General features: G+C 34.9%; 7 protein-coding genes across 7 annotated transcripts; all 7 read left to right on the plus strand.

Moving 5' to 3' along the window:
* Nucleotides 1-651: 651 nt before the first annotated feature.
* ran-4 (putative nuclear transport factor 2) lies at nt 652-1,415 on the plus strand. The gene is made up of 4 exons (NM_059921.5): nt 652-750; nt 792-883; nt 927-1,025; nt 1,071-1,415. The coding sequence occupies exons 1-4, from the start codon at nt 654-656 to the stop codon at nt 1,182-1,184; spliced, it is 402 nt and encodes a 133-aa protein (NP_492322.1). The 5' UTR covers nt 652-653; the 3' UTR covers nt 1,185-1,415.
* A 113-nt stretch (nt 1,416-1,528) lies between these two features.
* On the plus strand, nt 1,529-2,365 carry tmem-208 (Transmembrane protein 208; the record flags this gene model as incomplete). Its single annotated transcript, NM_059922.7, has 4 exons — nt 1,529-1,621; nt 1,672-1,789; nt 1,844-1,956; nt 2,053-2,365. 4 exons carry the CDS (start codon nt 1,529-1,531, stop codon nt 2,236-2,238), a joined length of 510 nt encoding a protein of 169 aa, NP_492323.1. The 3' UTR covers nt 2,239-2,365.
* A 98-nt stretch (nt 2,366-2,463) lies between these two features.
* R05D11.9 (Sphingomyelin phosphodiesterase 4) lies at nt 2,464-5,662 on the plus strand. Its single transcript, NM_059923.10, has 11 exons — nt 2,464-2,594; nt 2,645-2,845; nt 2,894-3,086; nt 3,480-3,612; nt 3,658-3,830; nt 3,880-4,214; nt 4,551-4,744; nt 4,796-4,924; nt 4,979-5,136; nt 5,182-5,300; nt 5,349-5,662. The coding sequence occupies exons 1-11, from the start codon at nt 2,466-2,468 to the stop codon at nt 5,505-5,507; spliced, it is 1,923 nt and encodes a 640-aa protein (NP_492324.2). The 5' UTR covers nt 2,464-2,465; the 3' UTR covers nt 5,508-5,662.
* A 107-nt stretch (nt 5,663-5,769) lies between these two features.
* paxt-1 (Partner of xrn-2 protein 1) lies at nt 5,770-7,988 on the plus strand. The gene is made up of 7 exons (NM_001392688.1): nt 5,770-5,881; nt 6,391-6,508; nt 6,557-6,654; nt 6,703-6,790; nt 6,839-6,969; nt 7,017-7,222; nt 7,603-7,988. Exons 1-7 carry the CDS (start codon nt 5,775-5,777, stop codon nt 7,860-7,862), a joined length of 1,008 nt encoding a protein of 335 aa, NP_001379143.1. The 5' UTR covers nt 5,770-5,774; the 3' UTR covers nt 7,863-7,988.
* A 106-nt stretch (nt 7,989-8,094) lies between these two features.
* ddx-52 (putative ATP-dependent RNA helicase DDX52) lies at nt 8,095-10,312 on the plus strand (the record flags this gene model as incomplete). Its single annotated transcript, NM_059925.7, has 8 exons — nt 8,095-8,296; nt 8,348-8,457; nt 8,506-8,710; nt 8,756-8,895; nt 8,942-9,096; nt 9,142-9,300; nt 9,350-9,916; nt 9,963-10,312. 8 exons carry the CDS (start codon nt 8,095-8,097, stop codon nt 10,168-10,170), a joined length of 1,746 nt encoding a protein of 581 aa, NP_492326.1. The 3' UTR covers nt 10,171-10,312.
* A 479-nt stretch (nt 10,313-10,791) lies between these two features.
* On the plus strand, nt 10,792-11,472 carry snrp-27 (U4/U6.U5 small nuclear ribonucleoprotein 27 kDa protein). The gene is made up of 2 exons (NM_001383485.2): nt 10,792-11,166; nt 11,235-11,472. The coding sequence occupies exons 1-2, from the start codon at nt 10,807-10,809 to the stop codon at nt 11,340-11,342; spliced, it is 468 nt and encodes a 155-aa protein (NP_001369953.1). The 5' UTR covers nt 10,792-10,806; the 3' UTR covers nt 11,343-11,472.
* Nucleotides 11,473-11,561: 89 nt separating this feature from the next.
* edc-3 (DFDF domain-containing protein) lies at nt 11,562-14,599 on the plus strand. Its single transcript, NM_059927.7, has 10 exons — nt 11,562-11,712; nt 11,758-12,044; nt 12,165-12,271; nt 12,319-12,433; nt 12,483-12,628; nt 12,674-12,837; nt 12,884-12,983; nt 13,031-13,306; nt 13,712-13,979; nt 14,026-14,599. The coding sequence occupies exons 1-10, from the start codon at nt 11,591-11,593 to the stop codon at nt 14,139-14,141; spliced, it is 1,701 nt and encodes a 566-aa protein (NP_492328.1). The 5' UTR covers nt 11,562-11,590; the 3' UTR covers nt 14,142-14,599.
* Nucleotides 14,600-14,668: the final 69 nt, after the last annotated feature.

The following is a 14,668-nucleotide window of genomic DNA, read 5'->3' on the forward strand; positions in this document are numbered from 1 at the left end:
GTGGTTTTGTCGTTATTTTGTTGCTTTTCCAGCTCTGTTTTCCATTTTGGCGAGCTCAAAGAGACATAAAAACAGAGCCAACCAACTCTTTTTTCTCTGCGCCTCTTCAACAAAAAGAGTGACGACAAGGCGATTTCTCTGCTCATAACGTGTTCTCTCTCGTTTACACACTCTCTCGCTTTCTGTGCAGTAATCGCGCTCCGCTGGATTATGCTACAAAATGTGCGCGCGATGCTGGCACCTTGCCATTTTATTCTGATTTTCCAATTTATTTAGGCATTTTTATTTTTTTTAATCGGTTTTCTCTTGTGAGGAATCAAATAATTCATAATTATTTTTAATTAAACTTCCCAAGAACGAACAAAACGCAGGAAGACAATACTGTTCTTTCGAAAACTGAAACATGAGGCCGAGGGTTTAAACTTTAAAAACTAAAAAAAAACAATTTGGTTGCTGTTTATTTTTCTCAATGCGAGCAAGACCACTGCTCATCTAACAACTAATTTTCAAAATTTATTGAGACAACCCATCTCGAGTAAATATATAATTCAATTGTTTCGAAAATTATCGTATTCTTCGTTGCTTTTTCCTACCTATCTTATTTATTTTTACTCTTTTTCAATTATTTTTCCCAATTTGTCGTTTTTAAAGGAATGAGCTTCAATCCTGATTACGAAAGTGTTGCAAAGGCCTTCATTCAACATTACTACTCAAAGTTCGATGTTGGCGATGGAATGAGTCGTGCTCAAGGTATTTCGTCTGAAAAAAACAATAAACTTAGTGAATTTCAGGACTCTCCGATTTGTACGACCCAGAAAACTCTTACATGACTTTTGAAGGACAGCAAGCGAAAGGCCGTGACGGAATTCTCCAAAAGTTCACGGTTTGTGCAAAAGTACGAGAGTTCAATAACGAAACACTTTTAGACTCTCGGATTCACAAAAATTCAACGAGCGATCACTGTGATTGACTCTCAGCCTCTGTATGATGGATCAATTCAAGTGATGGTTCTTGGTCAGCTCAAGGTAAGTAGAAGTAGTTTTCAAAAAAACCGAAAAAAAATTATTCAGACCGACGAAGATCCAATCAATCCCTTCTCGCAAGTCTTTATTCTCCGTCCAAACAATCAGGGTTCCTACTTCATCGGAAACGAGATCTTCCGACTTGACTTGCACAACAATTAGATATCAATTCGTCCACTTTCCTATCAAAATGTGTCCCCGTATTGAACAATTTTTCAAGAACTGAATTTTCACCAAATTGCTTAAATATCTATTTCAACCCGGCTTTTTCCATGTTTCTAAATCGGTTTCTTTCCCCACACAGTTTCGTGTCGTTTTACTATTTCGCACAATTTCAAACTTCTAGTTTGCAAATCGGTTCAAACTAAAGAATGAAGTTTTTATCATTTTCTTTCCGAGATATCGAGAAAATTTTGTTTAATTCGTTATTATTAGTGGTTTTTCAACCTTTACAATACCTTTGACTTTTTCAGCAATGACCTCAAAAATATAAAAATTAAATACAGATGGTGAAACAAGCAACAAAAGGGCAGAAAGAGATCTATGAGGAGAATCAGAAGACTGTCACCACTTATAGTGTGGCTAGCACGATTAGCATGGTAAACATTTGTAATTTCACATTTCAACGATTTTTTAAAAATTGTTTTAGGCAATCTACTATTCATCGTGTATGTTTCTGAGCCAGTGCTCTTCCACCGATTATGTATTTTTTGCTGTCTCAGCGCTCGTGCAGATCTTTGCTATTCTTTTCATGAAATCTTTAGCTAGTAAGTTTGTCTTACCCATTAATTTTTTGTATTAATCTGAAATTATGATTTTAGAAGCAAAGCTTGACGATAAAGGACATGTTTTGGATGCTGGTGCCGATTTGAACGATCCAGAAGCATTCGGAGAATACTGTAAAGACGCCATTATTCTGACAGTCATTATTCAAGTTAGTTTTTGCAAAAAAAAAGTGTGGGAAAGTGCGCATTAATAGTTCAAAAATGAAATATTCTATCTTCAAATGTATAATTTACTCTGTTCCCAGATCATCTCACTCTATTCTACATACGGATTCCTTTTGCTCCTCGCCTTTCCTGGAGCAGCCACATACAAATTTGTTGCTGGATTCCTTCTACCATGGTTGACCGCTGGATCAGACTCAGATGAAATGGATGACAAGAAACAGAAGAAATTGGACAGAAGAAGAGAAAAAGTCGTGTACAGACGTTAAATTATAACTTCTAGAAAACAATGTTCCCTAAGTCACTTCAAATTTTAAATTATAATCGTATTTATTTATTGCATACTTGTAATGTTTATCTATTCAAATATTTTTTTTTAATACACATTTTTTCCAAAAATTTTAATGTTTTTATTCATGGTTATTTTTCCCGATCGCTCTTATTTTAGTATTCTCAAAAACTTAAAATGTTGTCGATTCTATATATAATTTCAGAGATGTTCCAGCAGCGGCAGACACCAACAGAATTTTCACAGATGGACGATGTAGTTTCAATTTGTAGGGAGATCAGTTCGAATATCATTTCCACAGACAAGAATGTTCCTATTTCAAAAATGATTATTCATGTACTTATAAGTTATTTCAAAATTAAAATTATCAATATGGAGCATTTCAGAAAATCTTCAAGAATCCCCACATCGATTTGTGCTCCATCCTCCCACCTCTAATACAACAACATTATCCAGATTCTCCTTATTGTCACATCCAATCACTGATAAACTCAAATTCAGTTTTCTTCGAAACCGTCCTGGAGGATGATCAGCTTTGTACTGAACTTTGGGACAGTATTCTACATCAATGCGAAGTGTCAACTGCGGTATATTGTTTTACATAATTTTGATTCTGAATCCTTTTGAATTTTCAGCCAACTGAGCCTGCAAAAGATTCAATTCTGTTCTCAGCAGTTTCTCAATATGTCACAAGAATTCTTCCATGCGATGAGACGGCACCTTCTTCGATGTCAGTCCCAAGATCTCCAAAAATCACCCATCAAACTATTCGGACGCCACTTCAGCTCTTTCGTGCCGATTCGCCCCTTGTTAATCGAGTTAGCATTGGTACGTAAGGTCGTCCGGTTTTCTGAAAAACCGAACTTGTTTTAGTTTTTTCGGTTTTGTTCGGTTTGACTCAAAAATCAGGAAAATAAATCGAAAAAATTCGAGGGCACTGAAAATCGAAAAACGAAAATTTTGTTGGGTTTTTGTGTTTTGAAACATCTAATATTTTTCGATTTTTCGGAAAAAACTTAAAATTTTAGCCATTTTTCTTCTTTTTTAAATTCATGTTTTTTCCATCAACATAGACAAAATTAGATTTTTATAAATTGAATTTTATGGTCAATTTTAATTTAATTTATTACTTTTTTCTCCTGAAATAAATCGAAAAATTTTCCGGCGACACTACTGATCCCGAAAAAAAAACCAAATTATTGAATGCATATAAAGTTGCAGAAGAACGGAGTCAAATGATGTCAGTCTCTACCGTCAGTTTCCAACCACGCCTCGTCCAGAATTTCTGCAATTTTGTAACAAAGTCTTGCACGACTGCCCAGTTTACGAATGCAAACAAATTGCTTTTAATTCGGTATTCAATCAAGTTTTTTTTATTTTCAAAAAATTATTCATTTAGATATCTCCTGAAACAATTCCACGTGTTCTGTCAGTTCAGCACAGGCGATCCGGAAGTTGATAACTGGAAGTTGGATTTGATGGCTTCTGCTCCTTTCAGATTTTCGCTTTACGATTTCTTTAAAAGCTCCGTAACTCAAGTGCCTACAACCATAGTTTTTAGAGATATAACAAGTTGGTTTACTACTTTAAACTTTTTTCTCGTAATGTTAAATAATTTCAGTGTGCTGGCTTACTTATTGCCGTCCTTGGCGTTATCACAACATGTCAAATCCGTCGGATTTCGCTCCAGCGGCCAAATATCGTCAGTTCTTTGAGAAAAACGTGGAATTCTATGAAGTGATACTTGGCAAGATTCTCAAACGATTCTCGGCATTTGAAATGTGCGAGGAGCTTCTTGGATCACTGCGAGCTATCATAGAATTTGCATGGAAAGAGCCACAAACACTTCTGCTCCGTCATATCCAACTAGACATTCAACCACATTCTCTTGAACTGTTGAAACAAATGCAAGTGGTTGTTAGAATGCATCGGAGTGCGATTCAGAAAGAACAAGATGTTAGTTTTGAGCATTTCAAGATGAAACACTCACTTACAAAAAAGGCCTGTTGCGTGGGTCGACCCAATTTTTTTTTAGATCGGCCTGGTCGAGACCCCGGCCTCATTTTTTATTTGAAAAAAATTGTCAAAAACTAAAAAAAAATTTATATAAAAAGCTGAAAATTATCGTATTTTTTGCAAATTTGAAAGAAAAAACACCATTCGATATTAAAAAATCTTTAAATTCATCATTTAAACACGTTTTCCAACGAATGTTTTTCCAATTATTTTTTTCGAAAAATGGGTGGGCCCATCTCGGTCAATCTAAGAGAACTATGCAAATTATTTTTTCAGGAACACTCAGGATTCTGGAACTCTTTATTCTATAGTGGTGATTCGGCTAGAACACAGTCCAGTCGAAGACTTGTTAGCGAATTGTTAACACTAATGAAAGACAGCGATTCTTATGTTGGAACTCATTTTATGCCGGAAATGGAAGATTCTGTATTGGCAAATAGAACAGGGAATGAAACTTTTCATAAGGAAAAGTAAGAAAATACTGATTAAAACACTTTTTATTGATTGAAAAATTATTTCAGATTATACACATCACTTTTGAACGAAACACCAAAATCTGGTCTTGGAATACCTGATCATTTTGTTGATGGACCATCAAATCATATGCTGTTAACACCAATCGGACAACGACAAGTTTTGAATAGAGAAAAGTTAGTTTTAATTGTCTTTCGTTATATATTATCGTATTATATTATCTTTTGTAGACGTTTTGACTACTCCAATTGCATTAAAGATGATCCAAAAGCTCCAACAAGAAGCTACGAACTTGGGATTGCTGTTAAATTGACGACTTCTTTGGCTCAGAAGCTCAACGAACTTTCATTTGTTCAGAAAATTGGAGATCATTATTCACAACAAAGTGGTAAGTTGGAAATTATTGTTTTTTTTGTAATTCATGTTATTTCAGTAATTGGTGCAATTGCTCGTAAAGTAATGTATCCACCGGTGCCAAATCTAGATCCGAATGCAACAGTTCCAGCGTATTCAGCAAGAATTATACGATCACCTCCTTTGCTTCGTTTACGGGTAATTTAAAAGGGATTATCCGCCGATTTTAATTGGTTTTTTTTGCAGTATTTTGCCAGCTACCAGTCAATTTTCTTCATGATATGGCTACTATTCGCTCTGAAATACGGATTAACTTTTACAATTGTCTCTCTGATTCTCATCGCACTCTCGGTCACTGTACTCTTGTTCATTGAGCTCGATTCCGGGTCTTCATCATCTTACTGACACTTGTTTGTGATTTCTCTGCTCCACCACTGTCATCATCTCGTCTGTTTTTTTTTGTTTTCTGTCTGAATTTTAATCAAATCTTTTTAATTTATTTTTTTCTTCTAATCAAATTCTAGTTCGTTTCTTTTTTCATGGAGTAAACATTCAATCATAACGCGGCTTTCTTTCATAATCTATTTCAAGTTTAAATGTCAGCTTTAAAATATCTTACCGTTTCTATTTTTACGGAAATCCTATTGAAAAAATACTTTATTTTCAGAAATAATGGGGAAGTTAGAAGACGTGGAAGCTGAAAAGAAATTATGGGAGAGCGACGATGCGTGGGAGCTCCGAAAAGCATTCATGCTGGCACATTATGATGACTATCCGAAGTTTGTTTCAGCACTGGCCGACAATTCTGAAAAATGACTTATTGCACTATGTGCTCCAAATATTTTCATTAGAGTTCCAATATTTTCATTAAAAATTAGTGCCAAAATAAAGAAAATCACTTGATTTATCTTTAAAAAAAAATCATTTTATGCAGCTGAAATATTCAAAAAAGCTGTCAAAAATCACCTGAAAGCTACCAATCATCGAAAAAAATTGGAGTTTTTCATTCCTTTTTGAGCTCTTTTTTCGAATGTTTCAGTTAAAATTGATAATATTTTCAACTAAATCAAGTGAATTTCTATATTTTGAACATAATTTTTAATGAGAAGTGTTGGAAAAACATGGCGCAATACGTCATTTTGTAGAATTACCACCCATGCCTGATTTGTTTTGATTTCAAATTTTATAGATTTAAAAAATTAATGTTTCTAAATTGTGTTCTGGAAAAAAAAACATTAGTTTTATAATATCACACTTGTACTATTTCTAAAACAATTTTCAATTCCAGAATCCAACTTCAATGCCTCTCACAATTATTCATTAATGTAACACTTCTCGGATGTGAATATTCTCAGACTTTAATGCAAAAGATTCGAACAATGGGTGCTGGAATTGCTGCTAACAAAGTAAGTGATCTTCATTATTTAAAAATATATTTCAAATTTAATATTCAGGATCGTACAAAAACTGGAAGTTACGTGAAGGCATCTGCAGCGAAAAAGCGACAAGCAGTGAAGACATCAGATTTAGAAGGAGCTTCTGATGAGTCTAAGTAAAAAAAACTTTTCAAAAATTGCAATTTTCAATCTTTTTGTTCCAGAAAAGTAAAAATGGAAAAGTCTCCATCGCCAGTAGCTCGTGAATCTTTTGATGAACGTCTTGGAAAACTCAAGGCATCTCTTGCAATGGTGAACATTTCAGATTTAACTTTTAATCTTTTAATCTTTTAATTTCAGACACCTCACCATCTAACGGGCGAACAAATGATGAAAACTGCCACGAATAGTTGTCTCATGAAGTGGCACGTGAACAAGATTAACCAGAAAATTGAAATAACTATCGATCGATATGTGGCCTTCAGACATACGTTTGTATAAAAATCTTCGAAACTATTTGAATTTCATGTTCTTTCAGATTCTCCCAATACTGTGTTGATCCAAGGGATTGTGCAATCAATACTCTAATTGAAAGCATTCTTTCGTGTGACGCCGCTGTTCACGAAGAAAGCTACGAAATTAGATTTGATGGAGTTCCGGTGGACGAGTGTTACGCTAAATCAGTCACCAGAAGACTTGCAAAAATTAAATCAGCAGTTTCTAATGGTGCACATACAGTTAAAGGCGAGCTTTTTTCATTTAAAAAAACAGTATCACTAAATTGAATGAAACATTTGGTCTCAAAAGTAAGGATTATAAAAGTTGGAACAATATCTCTTCAAAAATCATTTTAGAAGTGGGATTGTTGAATTTGATTGCAAGCTCGTTTTATCAATTTTCGGCTGTAAACCCATTTTTATTAGCGGCAACACGTTTAAAAATTTTAAAATATTGCTTCCGGTACTTATGGATGCCGTTCCCTGAAACAATTATTTTTAGAAAATATATTTGAAAATTGGAAGAAAAAAACTCGAAAGTTTGTTACAGTACTCAATCCGAACGGCAATTGGAAAACAAATAATTTTGCCTTCTTTTGAAAAAATGTATTTAGAAAACTTTTTCAGGTCTTACAACATATTTGGATGCAGTTAACATGTCAATGATTCAAAATACTCAAAAATTGGAAGGATGGTCTCAACAACTTGATCTCGTCACTGCCGATCTTCTTCTATCTTCTCGTGTTTTATCCAGCACTGAATGCACTAAACCAGCGATGGCAACGATCGCGAATCAAATGAGCGAAGACGTGTGTCAACTGATTCTCAACGATAAAATCAACGTCATTAACTCTATGAAATCTCACAGCTCTCTTGCATTCCAATAATCTCAATTAGCTTGATCTAGGGGAGCTTACTTTTTTTGCACTCGTGAATATAATTTCTATTGTTTTATTTATATTTGGCTTTGGTTTTTATACAACTACATCAAATTTCCTATGAATTTTACTGACTAATCGTTGCATTTTTACTCTAATTTTTTATAATGATGTTGAATCTCATCATTTTTACCTCTTTCGAAATGTTCACCCGAATCTGTATACCTATATGTGATTTCAGATGTCCTTGGCATTTAGAACCCTTTCGTTCGGTATTAAAAGATCACAACCGAAAAAGAAAGATGCCGATGATCTTAACAAAAAGAAAGAACTATCAACGATCACAGAAGAATCGCTTCGGAGATATGACGAACTTCGTGAAAAAATGATCGGAAAAGTCGAGTCAAAAATTGAGAAAAAAGTGAAGAAAAATAAAAAGAAAGGTTAATATTGTCTATTTAGTATAATACTTATAAACCATTTGTAATATTCAGCGTCGATTGAAATTCTTGCATCACGAAAGAGAGTACATGATTCTGACGGAGATTCTGAAAATGAAGTGGAGGAGACCGTTGGCGACGTGGAAAAGAGAATGCAGAAATTGGTGAGATTTCTACAGAAATTTAATTTTTATTTGAAAAAAAATCTTCAGCTCGACGACATTCGCCGTACCAATCGAATTTTCACTTGGGGTGATCATCTTCCTAATATTATTCTACGATTCTCCGATTCCAGCATGTCACCATCATTGCTCAATCGTCTATCTGAGAATTCAATCCGTCAACCATCACCAATTCAAATGCAATCAATTCCATTTATGACTGAGAGAAGAAATGTTCTTGCTAGTGCTCCCACAGGTAAAGACTTGAAAAGAGAAAAACTTCCAATTCCGGCTGTTCCAGGATCAGGAAAAACGTTGGCGTTTGCTCTTCCAGTCATCGATGAGATTCTCGAATTAAAGCAACGTGCTGATTATTCATCCTCTAACTCTTCGAAGCTGTTGGCAGTGGTACTCGAACCGACAAGAGAACTAGCAGCACAGGTTCTACAGAATTTATAGAATCGTAATCAAATTTAACGATTTTCAGACTTACACCGAATTTTTGAAATATTGCGCCAATACTTCGATCTCAGCTGCCAACTTCAGTGGAGAAGAAACTGATATTCAGCATGCAGATATCCTCGTGTCAACTCCAAATCGTATCGTTTTTCATTTGGATAAAATTGATACGTCTTCATTAAGGTTTGCATTTGAACCATTCCCTAAAAACTTTGTTCATTTTTTCAGATGGCTTGTCGTTGATGAATCCGATCGTTTGTTCGAGGTTGTTGAAGGCCAGGACAAGTGCTTCCGTAACCAACTCGCTGCAATTTACAAGGCTTGTGATGCCAAATGCACACGTGTCGCATTCTTCAGTGCCACATTTTCACATGAAGTTGAAAAATGGTACGTTTTCGAAGATTTGTCATATCAAAATTCCATATCTAAATTCCAGGTGTAAGGAGAATATCGATGAAATTGGTATGGTATGTGTTGGTGAACGAAACTCGTCTAATACAAGTGTGAAGCAAAAGTTAACCTATTGTGGAACTGAAGATGGAAAGAAAATCGCTATTCGAAATTTGTTGCGAACTTCCTTCAAACCACCAGCTCTAGTTTTTGTACAAAGCAAGGATCGTGCCGTGCAACTGGTGAAATTACTGTCTGCAATTGATTCAAATCTAAAAGTTGATTCAATCAACAGTGGAAAAAGTGATAAGGAAAGGGATGAAACGATGGAAAGGTTCCGTCGAGGAGAGATATGGGTTCTCGTTTGTACTGAATTACTTGGAAGAGGTCTTGACTTGTCTGATGTTGGATTGGTTATCAATTATGATTTGCCAACTTCAATTGTTAGCTACATTCATCGTGTTGGAAGAACTGGTCGTGCTGGAAAGAGTGGTCATGCTGTCACATACTTCACAGATGCTGATATGAAGTATATTAAATCAATTGCAACTGTTATCCGTCAATCTGGTTTTGATGTGCCGGAGTATTTAATGGAAATGAAAAAAGTCTCGAGGTTTGAGGGTAATCCTATTGTTCTGAGTACTCAATTTTTAATTCAGAGATCGTAAAAAGGATATGCTCAAACATGCTCCAAAGCGTCACAAAATCGCCATTGTAAAAGAGCAGGTGATCAAGAAGAAGAAAATGTTAGCAAAGGCAGCCGCTGAGGAAAAAGCGAAGAATAAAACTGAAACACAGACAGCGGAGAAACCAGAGAAGAAAATCAAGAAAAAGAAGTTGATCAAGAAGAACAATAAGAATATATAAATGTTTTGCGAATTTTGCGCTCAATTGTTTTGTTGTTTCAGTTGAAAATTGTTAGGATTTTTTTGTTTTTTTGTTGTTTTGCTGTTTTTCGTTGTTGAAATAATCGAGTCCAATTTAAAAGTTTTACCATTATCTCCATTTTATCCAGAACATAGTGTTTTTAAGTTGATTATAATGTATTTTTCATTGAAACTATATTTTAATTCACGCCGAAGCTGTTATGATGTTCTGGACGAAACCGATTTTTTTTTTGAAACGGAGAAGAGAAAGCGCGCCCCACCGTACAAACGAAAATATCGACGATTTCAGCAAATTTCACAAGCATTCAGTTTTGTTTGGTTCTTGTCCAATAAATTTCTCGATTTCTTTTTTTTCTTGTCCAAAAAAAAACGTTTTATTGAAAAACAAACTAATTCTTTTTCCTTGTACTCGGCTTCTGGTTTAGAGCAGAAAACTCATTTAGAAATATAAAATTTTAATTATTTCATTTCTTACTCGTTATGATGACAATAAAGGAGAATTGAGTCGAATTTTCCGCGGAAAAATTCTTTATGACGACTTTTCTTTTCAAGCTTCGTAAATAGCTTTGCGTTTTACTTTCGTTACAAGTTTCGTTTATTTTTCAGTTCGCGAGCAATGGGACGTGACAGAAGTCGCAGTCGCGATAGGAAGAGACGATCCAGATCAAGATCAGTGGAAAGAAGGCGAGAACGAAGTAGAAGTCGTGAACGTCGAGATGCTCGCAAAAATCGCGACGAAAAAGAAAAGAGAAGCAGTCGAAGCAGAAGTCCGCGCGATAAACGAGATCGGCGGGAAAGAAGTCGATCACGGGATCGAAAAGAACGTGATCGTGAACGACAAAAAAAGGATCGTGAGCCAAAGAAACGAGAGAAACAAGAGGAGATCAGTCTAGAGTCGTTACAAAGTGGAGCAGACGATGAAGCGATGATGGCTGCAATGGGATTTGGTGGATTCGATACAACTAAAAATAAACAGGTATATATTTATTATCTTTGAATATTCTTCCACAAATTAAAATTTTTTAAAGATTTATAATTTTTCAGGTCAATGACAACGTGGATGGCTGCGTGAACATCAAGAAACCTCGCAGATACCGCCAATACATGAACCGAAAGGGAGGATTCAATCGTCCACTTGATTTTATGGGATAATTTATTTTTTTGCAATAATTATTGTTTTTCTTTTCAATTTGATCTCTTTCATTTAGAGAATAATTCTGTACCCAAATCATTTTTATTTCACCGGAACGTTATTTTTAAAATAAGAACTTTTAAATGTTTTGTTCTTATTTATATTTTTCCGAGGTTCTATTCCTTTTTTATCTTTTATCGCTCTACGGACGATTCCCCATTTATAATTTTAATTTTAAGGTTCCAATTCTTCTGATTTCAAATTAAAAATGGATGACAAACTCATTGGAAGCGTCATATCAACCGAAACTAAAGATGGAAATGTCTATCAAGGAAAGTTGACAACGTATGATACGAATAATGGGAATTTGACCATGGCGAATGTTATCAAGTACGATTTTCAATAAAATCTTTAATTAAATGTGTTTTTTTTCAGAAATGGACTTCCTCTTCATCGTTGCTTTACTCTCTCGTCGTCAGACATTAGTCGATTGAAAGTGATTAGAGGCGCTACCCAGTCAACTCAAAAATCCCAGCCCTTGCCAGTTCAAAATTCCTCAAATAGTGTAAATAAACAGAGACCTTTGAAGAAGTCTGCGGAATCTACTGTATCTTCCACTTCCACCGCATCTTCTTCAGCTTCTTCAGTACCGGATTCTTCTCGCAATCGTTCAGTTGCAGTTTCTCCTCAAAAATCGGCAAAGGGGCGATCACCGAAAAAATGTATGATTAAAAAACGTGTTTTATCTAACTTGAATACCTTATCTTAACCGAGAGTAAGTAAAAGTTGAAAAAAAAATACAAAAATTAAATATTTTTTGAAGGAGATATGTATTTTTCCAGTTGCGACAAATGTTGAAAAACTCTTTGAACATCACTCGACACCATCCAAGCTGACTCTTGCGAAGAAACAGAGCCGTCAATCACCAATGCACAATGGATTCTCTCATGTATGATAAATCTATGATATATTTCTTTTACCAATAACATATTTCAGACAGCTGAAGAAATTTCAGCAACACCACATTTCCAAAGTTTCGATCGCCAAGTTCCGAACCCAAAAGTTTTGAGCACAATCGCTTCGAATGGGGGAAGATGTTCGAAGAAGCAGGGTTAGAATTCTAATAATTTGAAAATCAAAATATAAGTTTCGATTTTCAGGACCGTCTGGAAATCCAGTTCTTGACGCTCTCAATCACTACAAGGGAATTGGTGGCCGAAACAAGAATGATCTCGCTGATCCAATCGATTTTGATTTGGATTCAGATTTTGATTTTGCGGAAAATTTGAAATTATTCGAGAAAGATGTGAGATTCTTCATGAAATTTTCTTGTTTTAAACAAATATTACAGGAGAATGATGACCAGTACTATGAGACAGTTGAAAAATTTAAATGCTCTCAAAATTTTGCTCACTACGAAAATATAATTGACGATGAGAATCGAGTGACCTCGTGGACAAATTTGAAGGCACGATCTGAACTTGTGAAGACAGGAACGACACCTCAGACATCTGAGTTAGTTATTTAATGAATATTATGAAAATAGTTGTAATAATTCTAGAAAGAACAACTTCCGAGTTACTGCTGTGAGTTTTGAGAAGTCGATTATTGGAGATCCAATTCCTGCAATAAGTTTGAATGAAAAGAAAGAATTTTTGAATGTGAGAGATTTCCAATAAATTAGTATATAAAATTGATGTTCTTTTAGGAATGTAGGGTTTCGTTAGGAGAAGCTGTCTACGACACAATCGTCGCCGATCGCATCTTCCAATGGGTCTCAGAAGTTCAAAATTCGTATGGTGATGCACATGGAACTGTAGTTCTTCTCGCATCTTCTGCAAACTCTGTTCGTTCCATTCGTCGTCTGCTCACCCATTTCGACAAGCGACGTTACAATTGTCATTTATTCGGAAAATATCCAGGAGAGATCTTTGATCATGTCAATGTGGTCACTGATGTAAAGATGCTTCCGAGAGAAGTTCCGGTCAGGATTTTAGATGTATTCGGAAATATTTATATTTTGTTGCAAGTATTAAAAAAACAAAAATTCTTGCAATAACATTAACAAAAAACCGAAAATTCAGAATTCTGATGATTTTTTAATCAAAAAAACTAAAGTTTTGCTGCAAAAGTCGTATCTTGCAAATTTTTGCGAAAAAAATCGTCGAAAAAACGAATGTTTTCGATTGTTAAAAAAAATCGAAAAAATAAAATTTTTACATCAAATGTTTGCCGATTTTGATGAGATCAAGAATACAATTTGTTGGAAAAATAGAGAAATGACCGAAAATTTTCGATTTCAATCAATTTTCCAAAAATATCGAATATCGAATAACATCCTTGTTCAAAAATTCTCACAAAAAAATAATTTTCAATGTAATATTTGCAGATAATCTGTATTCTCTCACCAGTCGTCAACGACGATGTTGAATGTTGGCTCCGTGCTCAAAGCAATGGAGCTTCTTCTCATTACGTATGCATTGAAAATGTTCCAAGTGTTCTCGAACCATCTCGATGCCATTTGCTTCAATTTGGATGTGCTACAAACGGACTTCGGCATGCGGAACGTAAGGTTCAAACGATAAATCGTGGAGGTATCACTTTTGAACATTTGTGCCAGGGTAAAATGCACGAGGAGACAAGTTCTATTCTTGTTGGTAAGGTTTACTTCTTCTACTCAATAAATTCAAAAAAAAATTCCAGATAGTGCCATTGCTGACCTCGGATCTCCATCGAATTGGTTCGACAACACATCTTCCAAATTCATTTCTACCGCATTCTCTACAACTTTCCTTGTCAGACTTTCACAATCCAATTAGTTTATTTAAAACCCTTTTCCTGTTGACATACACTTTTTTTATTCGCCCAACATGGTTCAGTATCATTTTGATTTTTCTCCAGCGATCCCTCTATAGTCTCAATCACAATGAATCGAGTGATTTTCTTTGTTCTCAAAATAGTAAAATTCTTCCATAAGATATCCCAAATCAAACCAAATCGTGTAGTTTAGCATTTGTTCTCTTTCTCTAAAAATCCCACAGTCGGCGTTACTTTATCACTCCAATATCATTTTTCTTCCCTTTGGCAAGTCGTTGGAATATATCGGTGGTTTCGTATTGTCCCGTTTGACTTGCACATTTCCATTCTAAGAACCAAAACTTTTTGAATTTTGAAATGTATCTTCCATTCCATATTCTTGCACAAATCTTATATTTTGATATACCTTATTGTCCCAACCACGTCTACTTTTAGCACCGAAAAATAAAATATTAGAGATCGAGAATTCATGTTTTCAATTTAAATTTACAAAAAGTTTTAATTCCTCCAAATTATCTCTTTTAATCTC

The sequence above is a fragment of the Caenorhabditis elegans genome, chromosome I (genome assembly GCF_000002985.6).
Source record: "Caenorhabditis elegans chromosome I".
Taxonomy (NCBI): Eukaryota; Metazoa; Nematoda; class Chromadorea; order Rhabditida; family Rhabditidae; genus Caenorhabditis; species Caenorhabditis elegans.